At 44.2% G+C, this 17099-nt stretch overlaps 1 protein-coding gene across 1 annotated transcript in view; it reads left to right on the forward strand.

The window, feature by feature from the left end:
- The first annotated feature begins 704 nt into the window (after positions 1 to 704).
- tmem59l (transmembrane protein 59-like) overlaps positions 705 to 17099 on the forward strand; it is an 18836-nt gene continuing 2441 nt past the window's right edge. The window contains exons 1-8 of the mRNA XM_080771038.1: positions 705 to 1028; positions 2742 to 2847; positions 3907 to 4001; positions 5401 to 5553; positions 14266 to 14371; positions 14673 to 14787; positions 16571 to 16688; positions 17049 to 17099. The exon at positions 17049 to 17099 is cut by the window's right edge and continues 2441 nt beyond it. Coding sequence (XP_080627164.1) covers positions 876 to 1028; positions 2742 to 2847; positions 3907 to 4001; positions 5401 to 5553; positions 14266 to 14371; positions 14673 to 14787; positions 16571 to 16688; positions 17049 to 17099 — 897 coding nt within the window. The 5' untranslated portion in view covers positions 705 to 875. The remainder of the gene's footprint in view (positions 1029 to 2741; positions 2848 to 3906; positions 4002 to 5400; positions 5554 to 14265; positions 14372 to 14672; positions 14788 to 16570; positions 16689 to 17048) is intronic.

Here is a 17099-nt window from a genome sequence, read left to right on the forward strand (position 1 = left end):
AGCCAGGCCCTATAGCCTACTAAATTACTAATAATCTCGGCACATTCTTTTCTGCTGTGGTCCTGTGGAGTAAATTCACAATCTATTTTATAGTTTATTTCCACGATGATACTATCATACTGATAGTTATTATTAGGCAGGTTTATTTAATCATGTGCAGTTTTAGTTTTGACCACCCAAGGAGGAAGAATAAATTCAGGCTATAGTATAGACTATAGTGCCTTTTCAGATAGGCTTATGAATATGATCCTTAATGTTGACAGGCAGAAACACATTTTGGCCGTTCTTTTAGACAAAATCCAAATCGGTTTATTTTGACAGTTTGTAGGCCTGCATGACCGGGCTACGTATTTTTTCATCACCCATAGCCATATTTGTAAAACCTGTAATCCAAACTGATCTTTAAATGCAAGGTGCAATGGATGCATTGATTCTGAATGAACGATCAATCAATAAACAGTTAAAATAAATTGCCCAGCATTCTACTATAGCTGAACATCTTCCACCGCAGCCTGCTTTATATTAGCCATGTTTGTAAATTTTTATTAATAAAGTAAATAAATAGCCTAAGCAATCATCAGTGCATATATTATCATCATATTATAGGCTACACTGCTGCAGTGAGTGAGTCCATCTGTGTGGTGGGGGGGGGGCGCAGCAGCAGCAGCTATGTGCGTGATGATGCTCCGATGACGACACGACGAGCACGGACAGAGCAGAAGAAGATTACCGAAGCAGATAGCCGTCCATCGGGGTTGAGGCAGCAGCACCCTCCATCCATCCATCCATCCGGCCAGCACAGCACCACCTCCGCAAAGGGAGCCAGTGTTTTGGCGGAATCCAGAGTGGTGATTCCGATCCCATCCGGCATTGAAATGCTCCGTTCCGGAGGCTTCTGTGCGCTGGCGTCGCTGGTGCTTGCGGGGCTTGCTGCGGCATCCTCAGATCTGTTTGACAACCAACTGGGCGACATCAATTACTGCAAAAAGCAATGCCAGCTCATCATCAAAAACAAAAGCCCTGCTAAAGTAAGTTACCCTGCCTGGGCTGGGCTGGGGACTGGAGGAGGCTTTGTGCTGTAGGCTATAGCCGAGGCTGTTCCGCAGAGTAGTAGCCGGTACATTGTCAAAGCTGACAGTCCTGCTACCGCCCGACGTTTCGGTTTCAGTGGCTATAGGACGAAATGTAGGCTAATATACAATATTAGGCTGCATGCTATATTGACATGGCAAGTCTATTAATATGAAATTGATACTAGTAGTCTATGAATGTGTTTGGGTTGGTGCGTAACCCGACTGGTCACCCATGCGCTAATAACGCTCCGATTTTTCGCTGCGTCTTTGTGGACATCATGACGCTATTGTGCACAATTCGGCCGATATAAAATATAAATACTTCTATACACTTCACTGTCTCGTTATTTTACCAAATGTTCTTCCCAAACTCGACATGCATTAGCCTTCCTATAAAATAAAGCTTTTATAGCTAAACGTGTAAGGGCCCGCACCTGGGCTTGTAGTAGACCTACAGGATTTATGCATGCAGCTCCGACGGGACTCGATCAGAACTGTTGGCGTCATGCCTTTAAAGAGGGCTAAATAAATAATTTGATTGGGCTATTGCCTATTAGTCTATGAATAAATTGAAATTCTGGGTGAAAGTTGTACAAGTTAACTCATATAGACTGGGATGGAGGCATGCATGAGGGAGATGAGGAGCTTGCTTGGTTCAGATAGCTGGCCAGATCTCTTCAGTATTTCTGTCAGCTCATGATCTGTGTTCAGGTGTGGTTGTGTTCACACATCATCAGGGGCATGCAGCGCGTGAAGAGCACAGCAGCTGAGCAGCACAACTGCAAAATGGATTAGGCCTGGCCGCCTGGGGCTGGGCTGGCTACAGCAAAGCACAACAACTCCGCAGAATTACCGTCAACAATTATTGCTGGCGTTGCTATTATGCTATAAATGAGTGACTTGTGCGTTATCACTCTGTGTATAGGCTACTAATTGGGTTTAAGGGACAATAATGGGACAATAATAATCTAGCTGTTTGCGTAAACAATTTCCCATGAATACATAGGGGCATTCATTGTGTGAAAGGTCGGGTCGATGTGAGTCCTTCCAGGCTGTGCATTATTGAAGAAACGCAAACGATGTCAGACATGCTTGACACTGTAATATAGAATCTTTTTGTCTCTTCTTTCACAAGAAGTCGCTGTTCTGTTATTTTGCACTGGCCAGGGAAAGCAGCCAACGACAAGTGGAAGTTAGACTATGCACGAGTTGGTATAGAAATAGACAAATTGCCTTGTGTTCATCTTGCAGCCAGACTGGCCTACTTTTTTAGCTCAGAATTTACAGTTTATGCCAGCTTTTAATGGGACTGCCAGGTGTTACATTGATATGTCACGTTTTGTTATTACAGTTCTTGTGTGCTACTTAAGAGCCTACAGTATGTCACTTTGCACAACATGCATGACAATATCTGCACTGCTGCTATGCTCACGCATCTTCATGTCTTACCTTATACCACACCTTATGTCGACCTCAGGTACTTCCTACCATGTGTAGCTAATAGCTAAATAATTTGTTAGTTTTTTATTGATCTCTCTTCCCCCTTGTCCTTCTTCTATCCTTTCTGGAAATAACAAAAACGATGACGCTTGCACAAAAATGAATTTAACCCCCTGTTTTACACCAAACCTGTGATGTGACTAATGAGACTAATTCTGCCCACCCCAGGACTCCATAATGAATGCGTGTCATCGTGGCTGCCGTCTCTACTCCATTTGCCAGTTTGTCAATGGCGATGCTGGCTTCAACACCAGCCGAGAGGAGTGTCAGGGAGGTAAGATCTGTCTGTTTATCACAATGTCTGTCTGTCTCTGTTTGTCTTTCTGTCTGTCATCACATCAGAAATATAGAAAAAAACAAATAAGGAAAACAAAGGAATGGAAACTGACTTAAACGTTGGCAATGGCATATAATGAAGTTAGTAAATAGCCTTGGGAACCAACTCTTCCTGAGCCATGTGGCTCATAGGTCACTAAGGTCAGGAGTCTATCTCCAGTTTTGGTAGCATGAGGTGGCTTGATATACAGGTACACAAGTACACCCCCTGGCCTGAACATGCTACTAGTATGTCACAGGGATTTACCCCAGATCCAACCCTTTATGCTGAGTGCCAAGCAGGGAGGGATTGATTCCCATGTGGTTAGTCTTTGGTAGTATAACCAGGCCATGCTGCAGGGATTGAACAACCTCCCAATCTCAGGGCAGACACTCTAAACACAAGGCCACTGAGCTGAGATGAAATGCAGTATATAAATCAGTCACTTGAGGCAGAGACATGACTGCTCTTTTGTTTTTGTACATACACTAACAACCTGCACCTTAATTTCTCCTCTTTGTTACCCAAATAAAGACACATATCTCTCTATCCTTCTCAACATTTGTCTTTTTGAGCTATGTGTGTCCCAGGGTCCCTGGCTTTCCTTTATACTCCTTCCCTCTTTCATACCACTTCTTTCATGCAATTCAATTCAATTCAATTCAATTCAAAGGGCTTTATTGGCACCAAACACACATGTCTCACCCCCCACTCTCTCTCTACCCCATCTCTCTCCACCTCTCTGTGCTTACATTGTGCAATTGTTCCTGTATTATATTTTTTAGCACTGTTTTATTTGTATTTCTACAGTTTATTCATAGATATTGTATCTAATTTGTGTATTCTGCAATGTCGACGAGTTTCAAGGGGTATTTGACTTTCAAATAAAATAAACATATACTTTCTTCATGTTCATTCATTTTATTTATTCTCTCTCCCTCCCTCTCTCTCTCTCTCTCTCTCTCTCTCTCTCTCTCTCTCTCTCCCTCCCTCTGTCTATGTGTAACTGCCTCTCAGCCTGCCAGGAGGCATACGTTAAGCTCTTGGAGCAGGATGCCTGCAGCACTGGCTGTGCCAGCCAGCCTTCTGAACCTGAGATCAAGAGGAGGAAGGTGAGAATGGCTCTGCCCCATGTCAACCACAGCCATGTTGTAGTTGTTGTTGTTGGATGTGATACCAATATGTGGACGTCCACACCAGTGAGCAAACAAACTCATGCAGGCACACAGCCTCGTGCACCAACACAAACAGTATACTAGTATACTAGTATACACGCACGCGCACACACACACACACACACACACACACACACACACACACACACACACACACACACACACACACACACACACGCAACATCATACGCAAACACAATCTCAACTTCAACTTCGATGATACCCAGCTATATCTCCCCATCAACCCGGACGACACCAATAGTTTAGCCAAACTGCACTCCTGCCTTTCCGACATTCAAGTTTGGATGGGCAATAACTTTCTCCAACTCAACCAAACAAAAACCGAAGTCCTTATATTTGGCCCACCTTCTGATAGAGCGCGCTTAGAAAGCAACCTTGGTTCCCTACGCCAGAACATTACACCCGCAGCTAGAAACCTCATTCTACCACTTTCGCAACATTTCCAAAATCAAACCCTTCCTCTCACGCCCCGACTTAACTAAAGTTATCCACGTTTTCATCTACTCACACCTCGACTACTGCAACTCCCTTTACTCATGTCTTTTTAAAAAATCCATTCACTGGCTACAATAGGTCCAGAAGGCAGCAGCCCGACTCTTAACAGGGGCAAGAAAGTTTGACCACCCCTATCCTGGTCACCCTCCACTGGTTACCAATCTCATTTAGAATTGACTTTAAGATTCTGCTCTTTACATTCAAGGCCACGACTGGCCTTGCTCCATCCTACATCTCGGACCTACTCGACCCCTATGAGCCTGCCCGCGAGCTGAGATCCTCAGGCAAGGCTCTACTTACCATAAGAACTGGTGGAAAAAAACTATAGGCGACCGGGCCTTTGCAGTTCGTGCACCCTTACTGTGGAATGCCCTGCCCCTAGAAATCAGAATTGCCGACTCGGTTCCTCGTTTTAAATCACTCCTGAAGACCCATTTTTATAAAGCTGCTTTTAATCCTTTATAGTTGTGAATGTTACATATTTTCCTATGTTATTTTCCTTCTATTATCCAATGTTTTGCTATTATTATTGTGTTCTTTATTGTGTTCCCTTTGTTGTTAAGCACTTTGTGACCTTGTTCTTGAAAGGTGCTATATATATAAAGCTTTATTATTATTATTAGTAGTGTCTTCTCCATATATGACAGCCCAGGCACCAATAACAGCCGACACAGCGCAAAGCCACCATACATACATATACACCTGTACACCTCCCTGCCCTGATGATACAGTATTCTGTCAAAACCAAACAGTAGCCTATACACCTGTGCATGTCCCTGTGCTGACGATGATCCAGTGCTGTGTCCTCTCTCCTGTGCAGCTGAAGGCCCTGACCCACCGGCCCAAACAGCCCTCCGTTATGGAGTCACTGAGCAGCTGGTGTAATGACATCGTTAGCTCCGCCCAGAGCTTCATCTCGTCCACCTGGACATTCTACCTGCAGGCTGACGATGGCAAAGTGGTGGTCTTCCAGGTAAGAACGCCCGCCTTGGGGGGCTTCTCCACACCACTTCGAATCAACATCATGATTATTTCAAACTTTAGCCTCTCTTACGATCAGTGAACGATTATGAAGAAGGGAGAGAGGGCGAGATAGCTTCTGTTTGTTTTAACAGACAGGAAGTTTGACTGTAGCTACTATCACGCGAGTGTCCACAAGTCAAGTGTGACGTTAACCAAAAGAACACACAATTCCATAAGGTGTGTCTTGGTATTTCCATTTCTCTCTCTCTCTCTCTCTCTAATTCCAGGGAGCTTTATTGGCATGAGAAAACATACGTTTACATTGCCAAAGAAAGTTTCAAAATATAAAAACAGTCGAGTTGGAGGGGATACAGCATTTTGTAAACAGAGCTATGTCACATTGCATCGTTATATACTAGTACATGTTATACGGGGTATAAAGCTTTTTTGAAACAAGTAGCAGCATTTCTTTTGCCCTCACTAAATAGTATACAAAAGACCTTTCAGATTTAAGATGTGTTTAAAGGTATAGCAGCTCTGTTTACATGTGTAGTAGGTCTAGCACCTATAGTATAGGTGCTCTCTCTCTCTCCCCCCCACATATTTTTATATACTGTATGCCGCCTTGGCGTTTGGGTCCGTGCCACTGCCAACACATCTTTAGAGTTAATGTGTGTCTGTGAAGGTTGAGTGAACAAGGGCACATGGCAGGGCGATGGTGACAGTGTATAGAATGGAATGCTACGCAGACCAGAACAAATGTGACGGTACTTTAAGTGTTTAAAAAATGTCCCACTTAGTTGTGTGACTGGCTGAGCCAGTAGCATGTATAATTCATAAGATGGAGGGCTACTGGGCAAGCTGCAGTGAACTTACCCAAGGGTGGAAACAGAGCTACAAGATTTAAAGGGGATGTAACTTAAAGGGGAAATCAAATTCATTAAGGAACAAAGTCCTTGGTGAGGTTAATAGGAATGCAGTTCAATCTTGATTTTTAAAGTGGAATTATAAAAGACAGACTGTGTGAATTATAGACTAAAGACAGAGTCGTTGCTCGGGGCTGGTTGATATACTTATTGTATTACTCATTTAATTTGCACTTTTCCCACTTAGGCCTAAAACCAAATTTAAATAATGAGAACGCATCACTGGCCACAAGGCTGCCCTGCCATCTCCTGTGAGTTTCAAAACCTGGTCTGGAAAATGTGGTTAACAGAGGAAGTAGTGCAGTCTGCATATACTGTAGTTTCATACCTGGCTTTTCTCAAACAGCTGGTCACCACAGTGGACCACAGTGGATTCTTGTAGACTCAATAGATGTCACTAGAAGTTCAGTTCATTACAATTGAATCAATCGTATGAAAGAGTTACAATGACTATTCAGATGAAAGATATATCACTGTAACGACATTCCACCCTCATTATAAACGTATGTATTTATATTTTCACATTTAATTGAATCATTATTTGTTTTTTGTGTCTATGCTTATGCTTATAGAGGCAGACAGCTTTATTTGGATTACGTCTATTATATCATTGCTGTCGCATAGAAACCTTGCATCTCCGTAAATGAATGCCCCACGAGCCAATTATCTACATCCACATGTTGTGAGCTTGTAGATCAGCTATTTGAACTATTTTAAAATGTTTTAAAATAGTAAAAAATGGCAAATAAATGTATAGGGATAAGGGATGAGGGGTAATGGGTGGCGCAAGATATAGCTGTACATCTTTTCCCCTGGATTAAGTGGCATTTACTGTTACACAGCTGGAAGGTCCTGGGTTCGATTCCCGCTCGGGGTGCTGTGGGTGCTGGCGGCGTGTTTCCTCCTCCACGTCATCAGTGCCCATACCCGAAGGTGGGGTTGGCGAAAGGGCCTTTCTGTGTGGAGTTTGCATGTTCTCCCCGTGTCCCCTAGGTAGGTACCCTCACAAAAACATGCAGTAATCCTGGTCTCTAAACTGCCTCCCCCTGGCCAGCCGGGGCGCCTGATGGAGGGGAAAGGAACTGGTTGGAATAACGTGTTCCTTCCACGCGCTACGTCCAACCAGGGAAACTCCCCCCTGTCAGGTGTAAAGGAGCAACTTGGACACTCAAGCATGAAGGAAGCATGAGTTAAGTCCGTTGCTCTCCCCAGGTTGGCGGAGGGTGTGTAGAGCCCAGGATCACATTAGATGATTGACACAGGGGTGAAAAATGGGTTACAAAATCGTGGGATAAAAAATATATATATTAAAAAAAAAGTGGCATTTACTGTTTAATGAAAACAATGTTGCACATTAAGCTAATCATCTGGGGACCCCCCCAAAATCATTTGGGGACCCCCCTGGTGTCCCCGACCCCCAGTTTGGGAACCACTGGACTAGACACACAGTGGCAGCATAACGTGAAATTACCAAACTTTCTTTAGGTTGTGGTGGTGATGGATGGGTTTGTTTTATGGCAGTGACATGTTAGCTGAGGCAGCGGAGTGGAGGCCAGTCTGGGGTGGGGTGGTGGTGGTGGTGAGACGCTCTAACTGGCCTGTGTTTAGTGGGCAGCTGGCGTACCGCCACTCACTTGACAGATTGACTCTCCGGGTACAGAGTCAGACACAACAGAAAAAGCCAGCCTAACTCAGAGGCACAGCCGAGGGGGAAAGCCAAGCCAGATGCAGATGCAGATGCAAATCATGCAGTGTGGACATCCATAATAAGTGGGGGCATCAAGTTGAACGTGTGTGTGTGTGTGTGTGTGTGTGTGTGTGTGTGTGTGTGTGTGTGTGTGTGTGTGTGTGTGTGTGTGTGTGTGTGTGTGTGTGTGTGTGTGTGTGTGTGTGTGTGTGTGTGTGTGTGTGTGTGTGTGTGTGTGTGTGTGTGTGTGTGTGTGTGTGTGTGTGTGTGTGTGTGTGTGTGTGTGTGTGTGTGCGTGCGTGCGTGCGTGCGTGCGTGCGTGCGTGCGTGCGTGCGTGTGCGCGCGCGCGCGCGTGTGTGCGCGAGCATGAGAGAGAAGTGTCTATAATTATAGACGCTCATAGTTCCATATAGACTCTATATGGAACTATGAGGGGAAATAAGTTGTGTAACCACAAGCATGGCGAATGGCGATGGACACACAGAACACCATCATGTATCCCAACAGGGTAGTAGTTTGTTCAGATTACAGAGATATTTGCAGTCAGCTCTCAACCATAATCCTGGATTATGGGAAAACAAAGGTCGCTTAAGGTGATAGAAGGTTGAATGAGGGAAAGAAAACTGCATACCTAAATACAAGAGAATGTGGATAAAATTAATTTACATTTCAAATGTGTGTTGACATTTTGGTTGAAAATAGCTGTTTCTCACCCATTCACTCCTCCCTGTTATTGTTATTCAGGCAAATCAGCTACTGCAGCGAGATTGAGAGTGTATTGGACAATGTTTATCTGGTTACTGACTGACTTTGGTTGAGTTCTGTTCCTGTATTGTTGTGGCACTATTCCACTGCAAAGTACTGGCTCAACTCGACTCCACTCAATGACCTCCTTTTCCACTGCATTTACTCAACTAATTTTGAGGTATTCTTTTTACTTTAATAGAGTATTCTACTTACGGTATACTCCACTACATAGGCAAATATTATAGTTTTACTCCACTACAATTTGAAGTTGAATACTCTTTGTAGATTTAGATTATTATTAGAAAACATACATTACCCGGTACCCATTTCAGCCCTGTATATACATTTCGGCCTTTTGGAAATAGCCGACCTACAAGCTCACAATGCGTCACATCGCAACGCATTGTGAGCTTGTAGATCTGCTATTTTCAAAGGATTATTATACAATGAATACAGTGGAAAACCTGGGACAACTTGGGACATTCTGCTTGAGTACTTTTACTTTTGGTACTATCAGTATATTTTGATGGCAATACTTTTATAAGTTAATAGCGATCCCTTTATTAGGAGGAAGCTGAAGTGCGCTCGGGTGGCGCAGTGGTAAAGTGCCTGCCCACCACCAATACAACACACGCTCGGGTGGCGCAGTGGTAAAGTGCCTGCCCAGTGCCCACCACCAATACAATACAACACAACACAGTGGTAAAGTGCCTGCCCACCACCAACACAGTGGTAAAGTGCCTGCCACCACCAATACAATACAACACAGTGGTAAAGTGCCTGCCACCACCAACACAGTGGTAAAGTGCCTGCCACCACCAATACAATACAACACAGTGGTAAAGTGCCTGCCACCACCAACACAGTGGTAAAGTGCCTGCCCAGTGCCCACGGCCAATACAACACAACACAGTGGTAAAGTGCCTGCCCACCACCAACACAGTGGTAAAGTGCCTGCCCACCACCAGCACAGTGGTAAAGTGCCTGCCCACCACCAATACAACACAACACAATGGGCCTGTTCAGGCGAGGGGAGCCAGGTGGAAAGGGTGATATTTTTCACTGCACGTACTGGGCTCGGGCAGCACCTGTCAGCAGGTAGTGTTGGGCGGGAGGAGTAGGACAAAGTCTCTACATCCTCCCATACTCCCACTGGCAGGTGAGTCAGTAGGATACAACAGCAGTCACTGACAACTGCATGTGTTGGGAGGAACTAATTTACCTAACGACTAAATTGGAGAGATGAGGGGGTTAAAGGGAAAATAAACGAAAAGAAAAAAGTTGGGAGCTAAAGAACAATGGCAACTACAGTACGTAATACCAGTCAGTATTCTGCAGTGATTTCACATCCCCTGTGGGTATTGCCTCAGCTCGCTTGTACCCTTGACAGAGGTGATACCATTAAAATGACCACCAGGTGTTAGGTACTATTCATTCCCAATGGAAAAAACAACAAAGGTGAGTAGTCGAGTGGAGTTCTGCCCGATGCCATGCAGTGCAGAAGTGCCATTAGTGAGCTGCCTTTCCTTGCCGAACAAATTGAACGTTTTGTTGTCCGTGAGTGAGCACAAGGCTGAATACAAAGACTGAACTTCCTACACCGTTTTGTCGACAATTGCTTTAGCCATTTTGCTGGAATGATTTCTAAAGAAAGACACACTCAAGAGAATTGTGAATTCCAGTCACGAGGCAAATAGCAGTGATGTAACGGCAGTGTGTAATCTTTGAAAGTTTGAGCCTGCCTGGCTTGTCAAGCTGCAGTGTCAGTGCAATATCTCACTTGGTTAAACCATGCGCACATCCTGGTGAGGTTTAGTGGACCAACCACATAATCACAATTTCTGTGGTTTGAAAGCAGCTTTGAGACCTGTCTTCCCCCCCCACACACACACACACACACACACAAGATCTGTTGTATTAATTATGCTCTCATAATTAATACAAAGGAAGAAATCTGATTAAGAAAAGTGTTTTTTAACCTCAAGCCTCAGCTCAGTCTTGCTGGGACTGGGAGGGGACTCATGTCATCAAAGACAGTGGTTCTCAAAGTGGGCCATTGGGAAGGGGGGTGGGGGTTCCAGGTTCCAGAGGGTCCCCTGCAAAAGTATATAGTTAATATAGCATCACCATCATTTTAACAACTTATACGTTCGGCTATTCAAAAGTGTAATATCGAGATTTGTTTTAAAGTCGATCGATTTCCACTTTGGTCCCTGGCACAAAACCTTTTCAGATTGGGGTCCGCTGCCAAATACAACACACATTTTGTAGTCATTGACTTGGAAATGTCTGAGAGCCACTGATCAAGGACATCCAGGGCACTTACTCTTCAGACAAGGCTTGGAAACACACCGTCCCCATGCAGGAAAAGGAGACTGTGTGGTGGTTGATGGGAGGAGAAACAGAATATTTGATAATGCTTATCAACAGTCTAATATTGGTCATTATTAAAATGCCGTATGTGGTTAAATAAACTAAAGTTGACTTTAACATTTTTGTATGTATTAAAACAGTTATTTGTGCTTTTACATAATACATAAGTTAATTGAAATTGAAATTCTAATTAAATCTACGTTTTCAAATTGATTGGAAGGATCGGCATCGGACACAAAACTCAGTGGGACTCTAAATACAACACAGTGCGGTACAGTTACAGAAGAGTACAGTACAGTACATCACAGTAAACAGCACATTATACAATCCAGTGCAAAAGGACAACATACCCACGCCCCCAAAACAACCGAATAAGGAAGTAGGATTCCTGTCTAATTGTTTGCCCCCCCGACTCTCTGTCCCCCTTTTTCTTTCTTTCTATCTCTCTTTCTCCCTCTACTATCTCTCTATATCCCCCCCCCCCAAAGCCAGTGGACCTTTGGCATCCCCTTTACTAATGCATTACAGACCCAGCTCGTTCAGATGGCGAGGTCTCCCCAGTCTGCAGCCAATGAGAATTATCCTCCTCCTCAGTTGAGCTCCTCTCGTCCCCTGGCCTCTCCTTTAGTGGTGCATCTGGTTTTAATGCACAATGCGGAGGGGAGAAAAAAAACATTGCTAGCTATAGCAGTAATAAAACCGGTTGTGAAATAACTTTGACAACGTTAAAGTTTGACGTTCTGTAAATATTTTGGAAAACGAAATAGAGCTTCCACATTGACTGAGTGCCTTTCAAGCAGAGCTCCTTTTTCCCAATTCACTTGAACCAATAGGCCTACAGTCGACTCAAGAGCATTTCAGTTGGGGGTCACGGTGTAAAAGAAACATAAGTGTAAACAAAGCAGTGCTGAGAACACGGACGTGCAGTATGTTTAAATCCATCTACTAGCTCAACATGGCGGTGCATTTCAGAAACATCTCATGCTATCGCCCCAAGAGGCATTAAGCCAATCCACAAATGAATTGAATTCATATTACACAAGGTACAACAATTGACCATATTCACATTGCAGCCATTTTTCTCATAATGTCATAGTTGGGGGATGGGAAACCTCACCCATTGATACCTCAGTCTCCCTATTCTGGGGGGGACAATTCGCAAAAATTGCTGATCTACAAGCTCATAACGAGTCGCATTGCGACACGTGACCTTGACCTCGCGACCTCACCAAATCTCTTTGGTGAGGGAAACAAGTACAGATGTAACTTGGATCCACTAGGAGGCCTACAGGGTTTAAGTGGTTAAAACTGAACCATCAGAAGTATTACCGGTAAATGCAAAGAGGTTGACACCAGGGCAGAGGAATATTACTACTGTGTGTGTGTGTGTGTGTGTGTGTGTGTGTGTGTGTGTGTGTGTGTGTGTGTGTGTGTGTGTGTGTGTGTGTGTGTGTGTGTGTGTGTGTGTGTGTGTGTGTGTGTGTGTGTGTGTGTGTGCGCGCGCGCATGTGCGTGCATGTGTGCACATGCACATGAAGGAGATAGTGTTTGCATGTACTGTAAGTGTAGTTGTGCACTACAATGCTTCTTTGTGTATGTATGTGGTTTGCTGAGGCCAGCAGTAGTATTGTGACTGTTGGACAGGACTGCTGCTCTAGTGGAGCGAGGGTCAACAGAGGGGAACTAGAATCCTGTTTTAATGAGTTCTCCAGGGATCCAGACACACTGCGCATGTAATAAAGTGTGTGTGTGTGTGTGTGTGTGTGTGTGTGTGTGTGTGTGTGTGTGTGTGTGTGTGTGTGTGCGCGTGCGTGCGTGTGTGCTTGTCTGTGCATGTTTGCAAGGGATGCACCTTGTGTCTTCAACTTCAATTAAAGCTGCTATAAGCAATAATATGTCAACATTTTAATGACCTTTTCTTTTTTTTTTCTTTTTTTGCTTCTAGGAAAATCTTTGATTGCAGATTGTAGCCCTATAGATGTGTCACAGAGACTACATTTGTGGGAGCGTTTTACTAATAGCTGATTGTAAAAAAAATATTATTGCTTATAGCAGATTTAAAGGACCACTTCAGCCATTTTCAATCCATCTTCATCTATACGGTAAATGGTCCCCAATAATGCTAATTATAACGTTGCTGTCGGGCAGAAAACACTCTTATCGCCACATTCTTTTTGTGTGTTATTGTGTTTTCTTTCATAAAACTAAGCCCTACTTGATCAGTATAGCATCATCATCATTTTTCGACCGCGGTCGAGAGATCAGTATAGCAGATCCACTAGTTAAGAAGTGTGAATCGTTTTGACCTTGGAGATCTGCTACATTTGATGCTTTTGAATTTGAATCCTGAAAGTAACAGTTTTGGACATATGAGGTTTCCACCCGACAGACGATATGGTACCACATACAGCCGCCCTCTGTCTCTCAGAGGAGACGGGTTTCTGTCCACAGCCCTCCTAAAAGACACTGTGAGTAGACAACAATAGTGCCATATTATAATGAGCATTCATGAGGAGGACTAATTATATGAGGATAGGTTACAAATGACTTAGAAAGTGTCCTAAAGACATTTTTCATTTAAAGGACCACTTCAGGCAAGTGGCTTTACACTTTTCTAATAAGAGAGTAGAACAGTAGATTCTAACTTGGGGTCCGGGATTACACGGGGTCTCCAGCTAAATTATTTATAGTTATGATCCGAACAGACCCTTGTGGGTAGGTAACTCCAAGAGTGTACAAATGTACAAATACATTTGTACACTCAAATTTAAATGAACACTATTATGAAAACTGCTTCTTCTTCTACTTCTGTTTATTTTCCCATCCAACTATTCTTAGCTGGAGCTTCTCTGTGGTGTGACCACACTCCATAAACAGACCCATTTTCTGTCATTTTTTCTGCCGGTGAATTATATAATTGCGGCTATTGCTACAATGCTATAATTGCTACTTTGATGGCTCAGTGCGTTTGTTGATGCTATTCCGCAGAGTCAGCCAGACATGGAGTACTCTCTGCCCGAGTTGCAGGCACCTCGCTCCAATGTGGCCGACAAACCCTGGCCACAGGTCCACTCTCACACCCAGGGACCCCACGGTAAGAATAAATCTCTCTCACTCTCTCACACACACACACACACACACACACACACACACACACACACACACACACACACACACACACACACACACACAGATTAGTCACCCTTCTCCGCCGCTCCCCCACTGAGTTTTTGAATATTGTTTACTTTTCTGCACACACCCGTGGGATTGTGCTTGGCTCTGTTTGTAACCTACAGCCAAGGGCTGCATTTTCCCCCTGCCAGGTTCAGTACTCACTGGCTGAATACAAATCAAATGCAATCAGTTTCATTTGAGCAGCTCTGAATTGTGTGCAGGTGTGAGAGGTCATGGCGAGAAGGGAGCTGCCAAAGCAGGAGTCAAAGGAAAGCACCCCGTGCAACATCCAGACGACCCCACCGCAGAGCATGACTTCCTGGGCTGCATGTCAAGGTAAGCTGGAGACCTTGTTGGCAATGAGGGCAATGGGGCTTATCCTGCAAATTACCCAGTAAATACTTATCAACTGTTTTAGTTTAGTCCTTTTAGCTAGTTGCTGTGGGAATATATGACGGTGTAATAATGTTTAATAAGGTTTATCCCCGCTAGCGATAGAATGACAATAGCCAGATCCCAGTCCAGCCAGCCAGATCCAGATCTTCCGTCCTCCTGCATGTGAAATTGGTGACTTTGTTGTGGACGCCACCATGCTGGAGGACGGAGGCGAGGAGGCAAGGAGGGAGACATTTTAATATTTGGATCTGGCTAATCTCAGTTCGTACATGCGTCAGTCCATCTGTCCGTCTGTCTGTCTTTCCGTCCGTCCAACACTGGTTCCAAACAATGTTCATTCCTGCTCCACAGAGTCTGAATCCTATGGTTTTGGCCTTCCTTTTAGCGCCACCCATAGGCCATCATTTCCCATTTGAAAAGGAGAAGTCTTCCAGGATATAACTTTAATTGAGGACATTGTTTCTACCCTTCATCGGGTGATGACCTGGTGAAGACCCCTGTTGGGTTGAAACAACGTCGTCTTTATTTAAGTTATATCCCGGAAGCTTCATTGTAGTGTGCAGACTGTGCACTGCAGACTTCCATTCTTGTTTTCATTGTACATACTGTTGTCCAGCACCTGGAAGATGAATGCTTTGGATATGTGTGTCTACTTCACCTTGGACTTTACACTTTCACATTAGATTAGATATAAACAAACAATCAAAAACAATCAAAAGAAACCAGTAAGACGCCCTGAGGGTGAAAAGCGACCTTGCCCTTTAGGGTGACGGCAGGCTGCTGGGCGAGCGCTGGCACTTTGGCATGGGGGGGTCAGATCAACATTTGGAATGAATTCTGTACTGGCCATATATGGAGCGTGTCTTGAGTGTACAGGGTTTGATGAGGTCAGATCAACATATGGAATGTCAGAACAGGTCAGCTCCATATATGGAGATCTAAGGGTGGCAGTGGGGGTAGTATCTTGAGTGTACAGGGTTTGATGAGGGCCCAGGTAGGGCCAGGCCTTCATTTTCTGGCCTGTTGAGAACTGGCACGGCTGCACTAATAACTTTGGGACGCTCCCGTCTAGAGTTTAAATGGACTGGTATCAGTTAATATGGAGACATCGAAGAGGAAGGCATGACGTGTCACGAGGCGTGATGGACTGACAACCATATATGGAGGCTGACGGAGCGACAGGTTTTTCAGGTTTTCATAGTAATCTGCTACCTACAGTCTCAATAGTAACTGTTCCATCTACACCAGTTGTATGCCAACTACTAGAATTCTCGTAGATAAAGCTTTATATCAAATATGAAACTGTCCACGGTGATCATCATCCATCTAAGGTTTGGATCGGATGTTTCTGGCAAAAGATAAACAGCGTGAGCTAATGCTAACATAGCTGTTGCTTACAATGGTGAGGGGGGAAAACGGAAGTGAAAGTGACCATATATGACCTAAAAGCCATGGTATCCTGTACCCTTTGCCGCCACCGTGTGGCAGAGAAAGTTAAGAAGGGATATTACAAGACGGTGTCAAGTACAATCTTGAATCTTGAAAGTTTTCTTTTACAGGGAAGACCAGATGCAAATATATGTGTGTAGCTTTTTGTTTGAACTTATCCATCAATACGTCTTGCTTCTACCACTCCACTGTTCCATGTCCACGTCTTGCTTCTACCACTCCACTGTTCCATGTCCACGTCTTGCTTCTACCACTCCACTGTTCCTTTCTCCAGGCGTTCAGGTCTTCCACGGTGGATTCTAGCTGCCTGTCTTTTCCTCTCCATCATGGTCATGCTGTGGCTCAGCTGTGCCAGTCTGGTCACCGCACCAGAGCAGCACATGAAGACACAGGTATGCACACTATATACTGTTTATATTTATGTGTGTATAACGTGTGCTTTACATCAATGCCTGCAGAGCAACGTGGTGACTAAACGGTAGACCTCAGAAGGCTGCGGTTGAACTGGCCAGTCCTCAAGTCTTGAGTCTGTGTAGCTGCACGGGTGAAGCGGTTGCATTGCGAAAATAAATAATATACTCTCTCAGCAAGACTTGGATAAATAAAAATCTTTATTTATCAAACAATAGCAAACCCACATTAATGTGCCCCATAAAAGGTGCAGTTACAGTTATTTCTTTTTCTATCGTAATATATCTTGGCAGGATCTAATTTTTCACGCTGCCACCACTGGCTGCCTTGTTTCCTTCCAGTTGAGCATAAATGGGGATAAAGAGTATCTGGACGATGCCCACAAAGTCAGC

The sequence above is a fragment of the Protomyctophum bolini genome (assembly GCF_963924005.1).
Source record: "Protomyctophum bolini genome assembly, chromosome: 8".
Taxonomy (NCBI): domain Eukaryota; kingdom Metazoa; phylum Chordata; class Actinopteri; order Myctophiformes; family Myctophidae; genus Protomyctophum; species Protomyctophum bolini.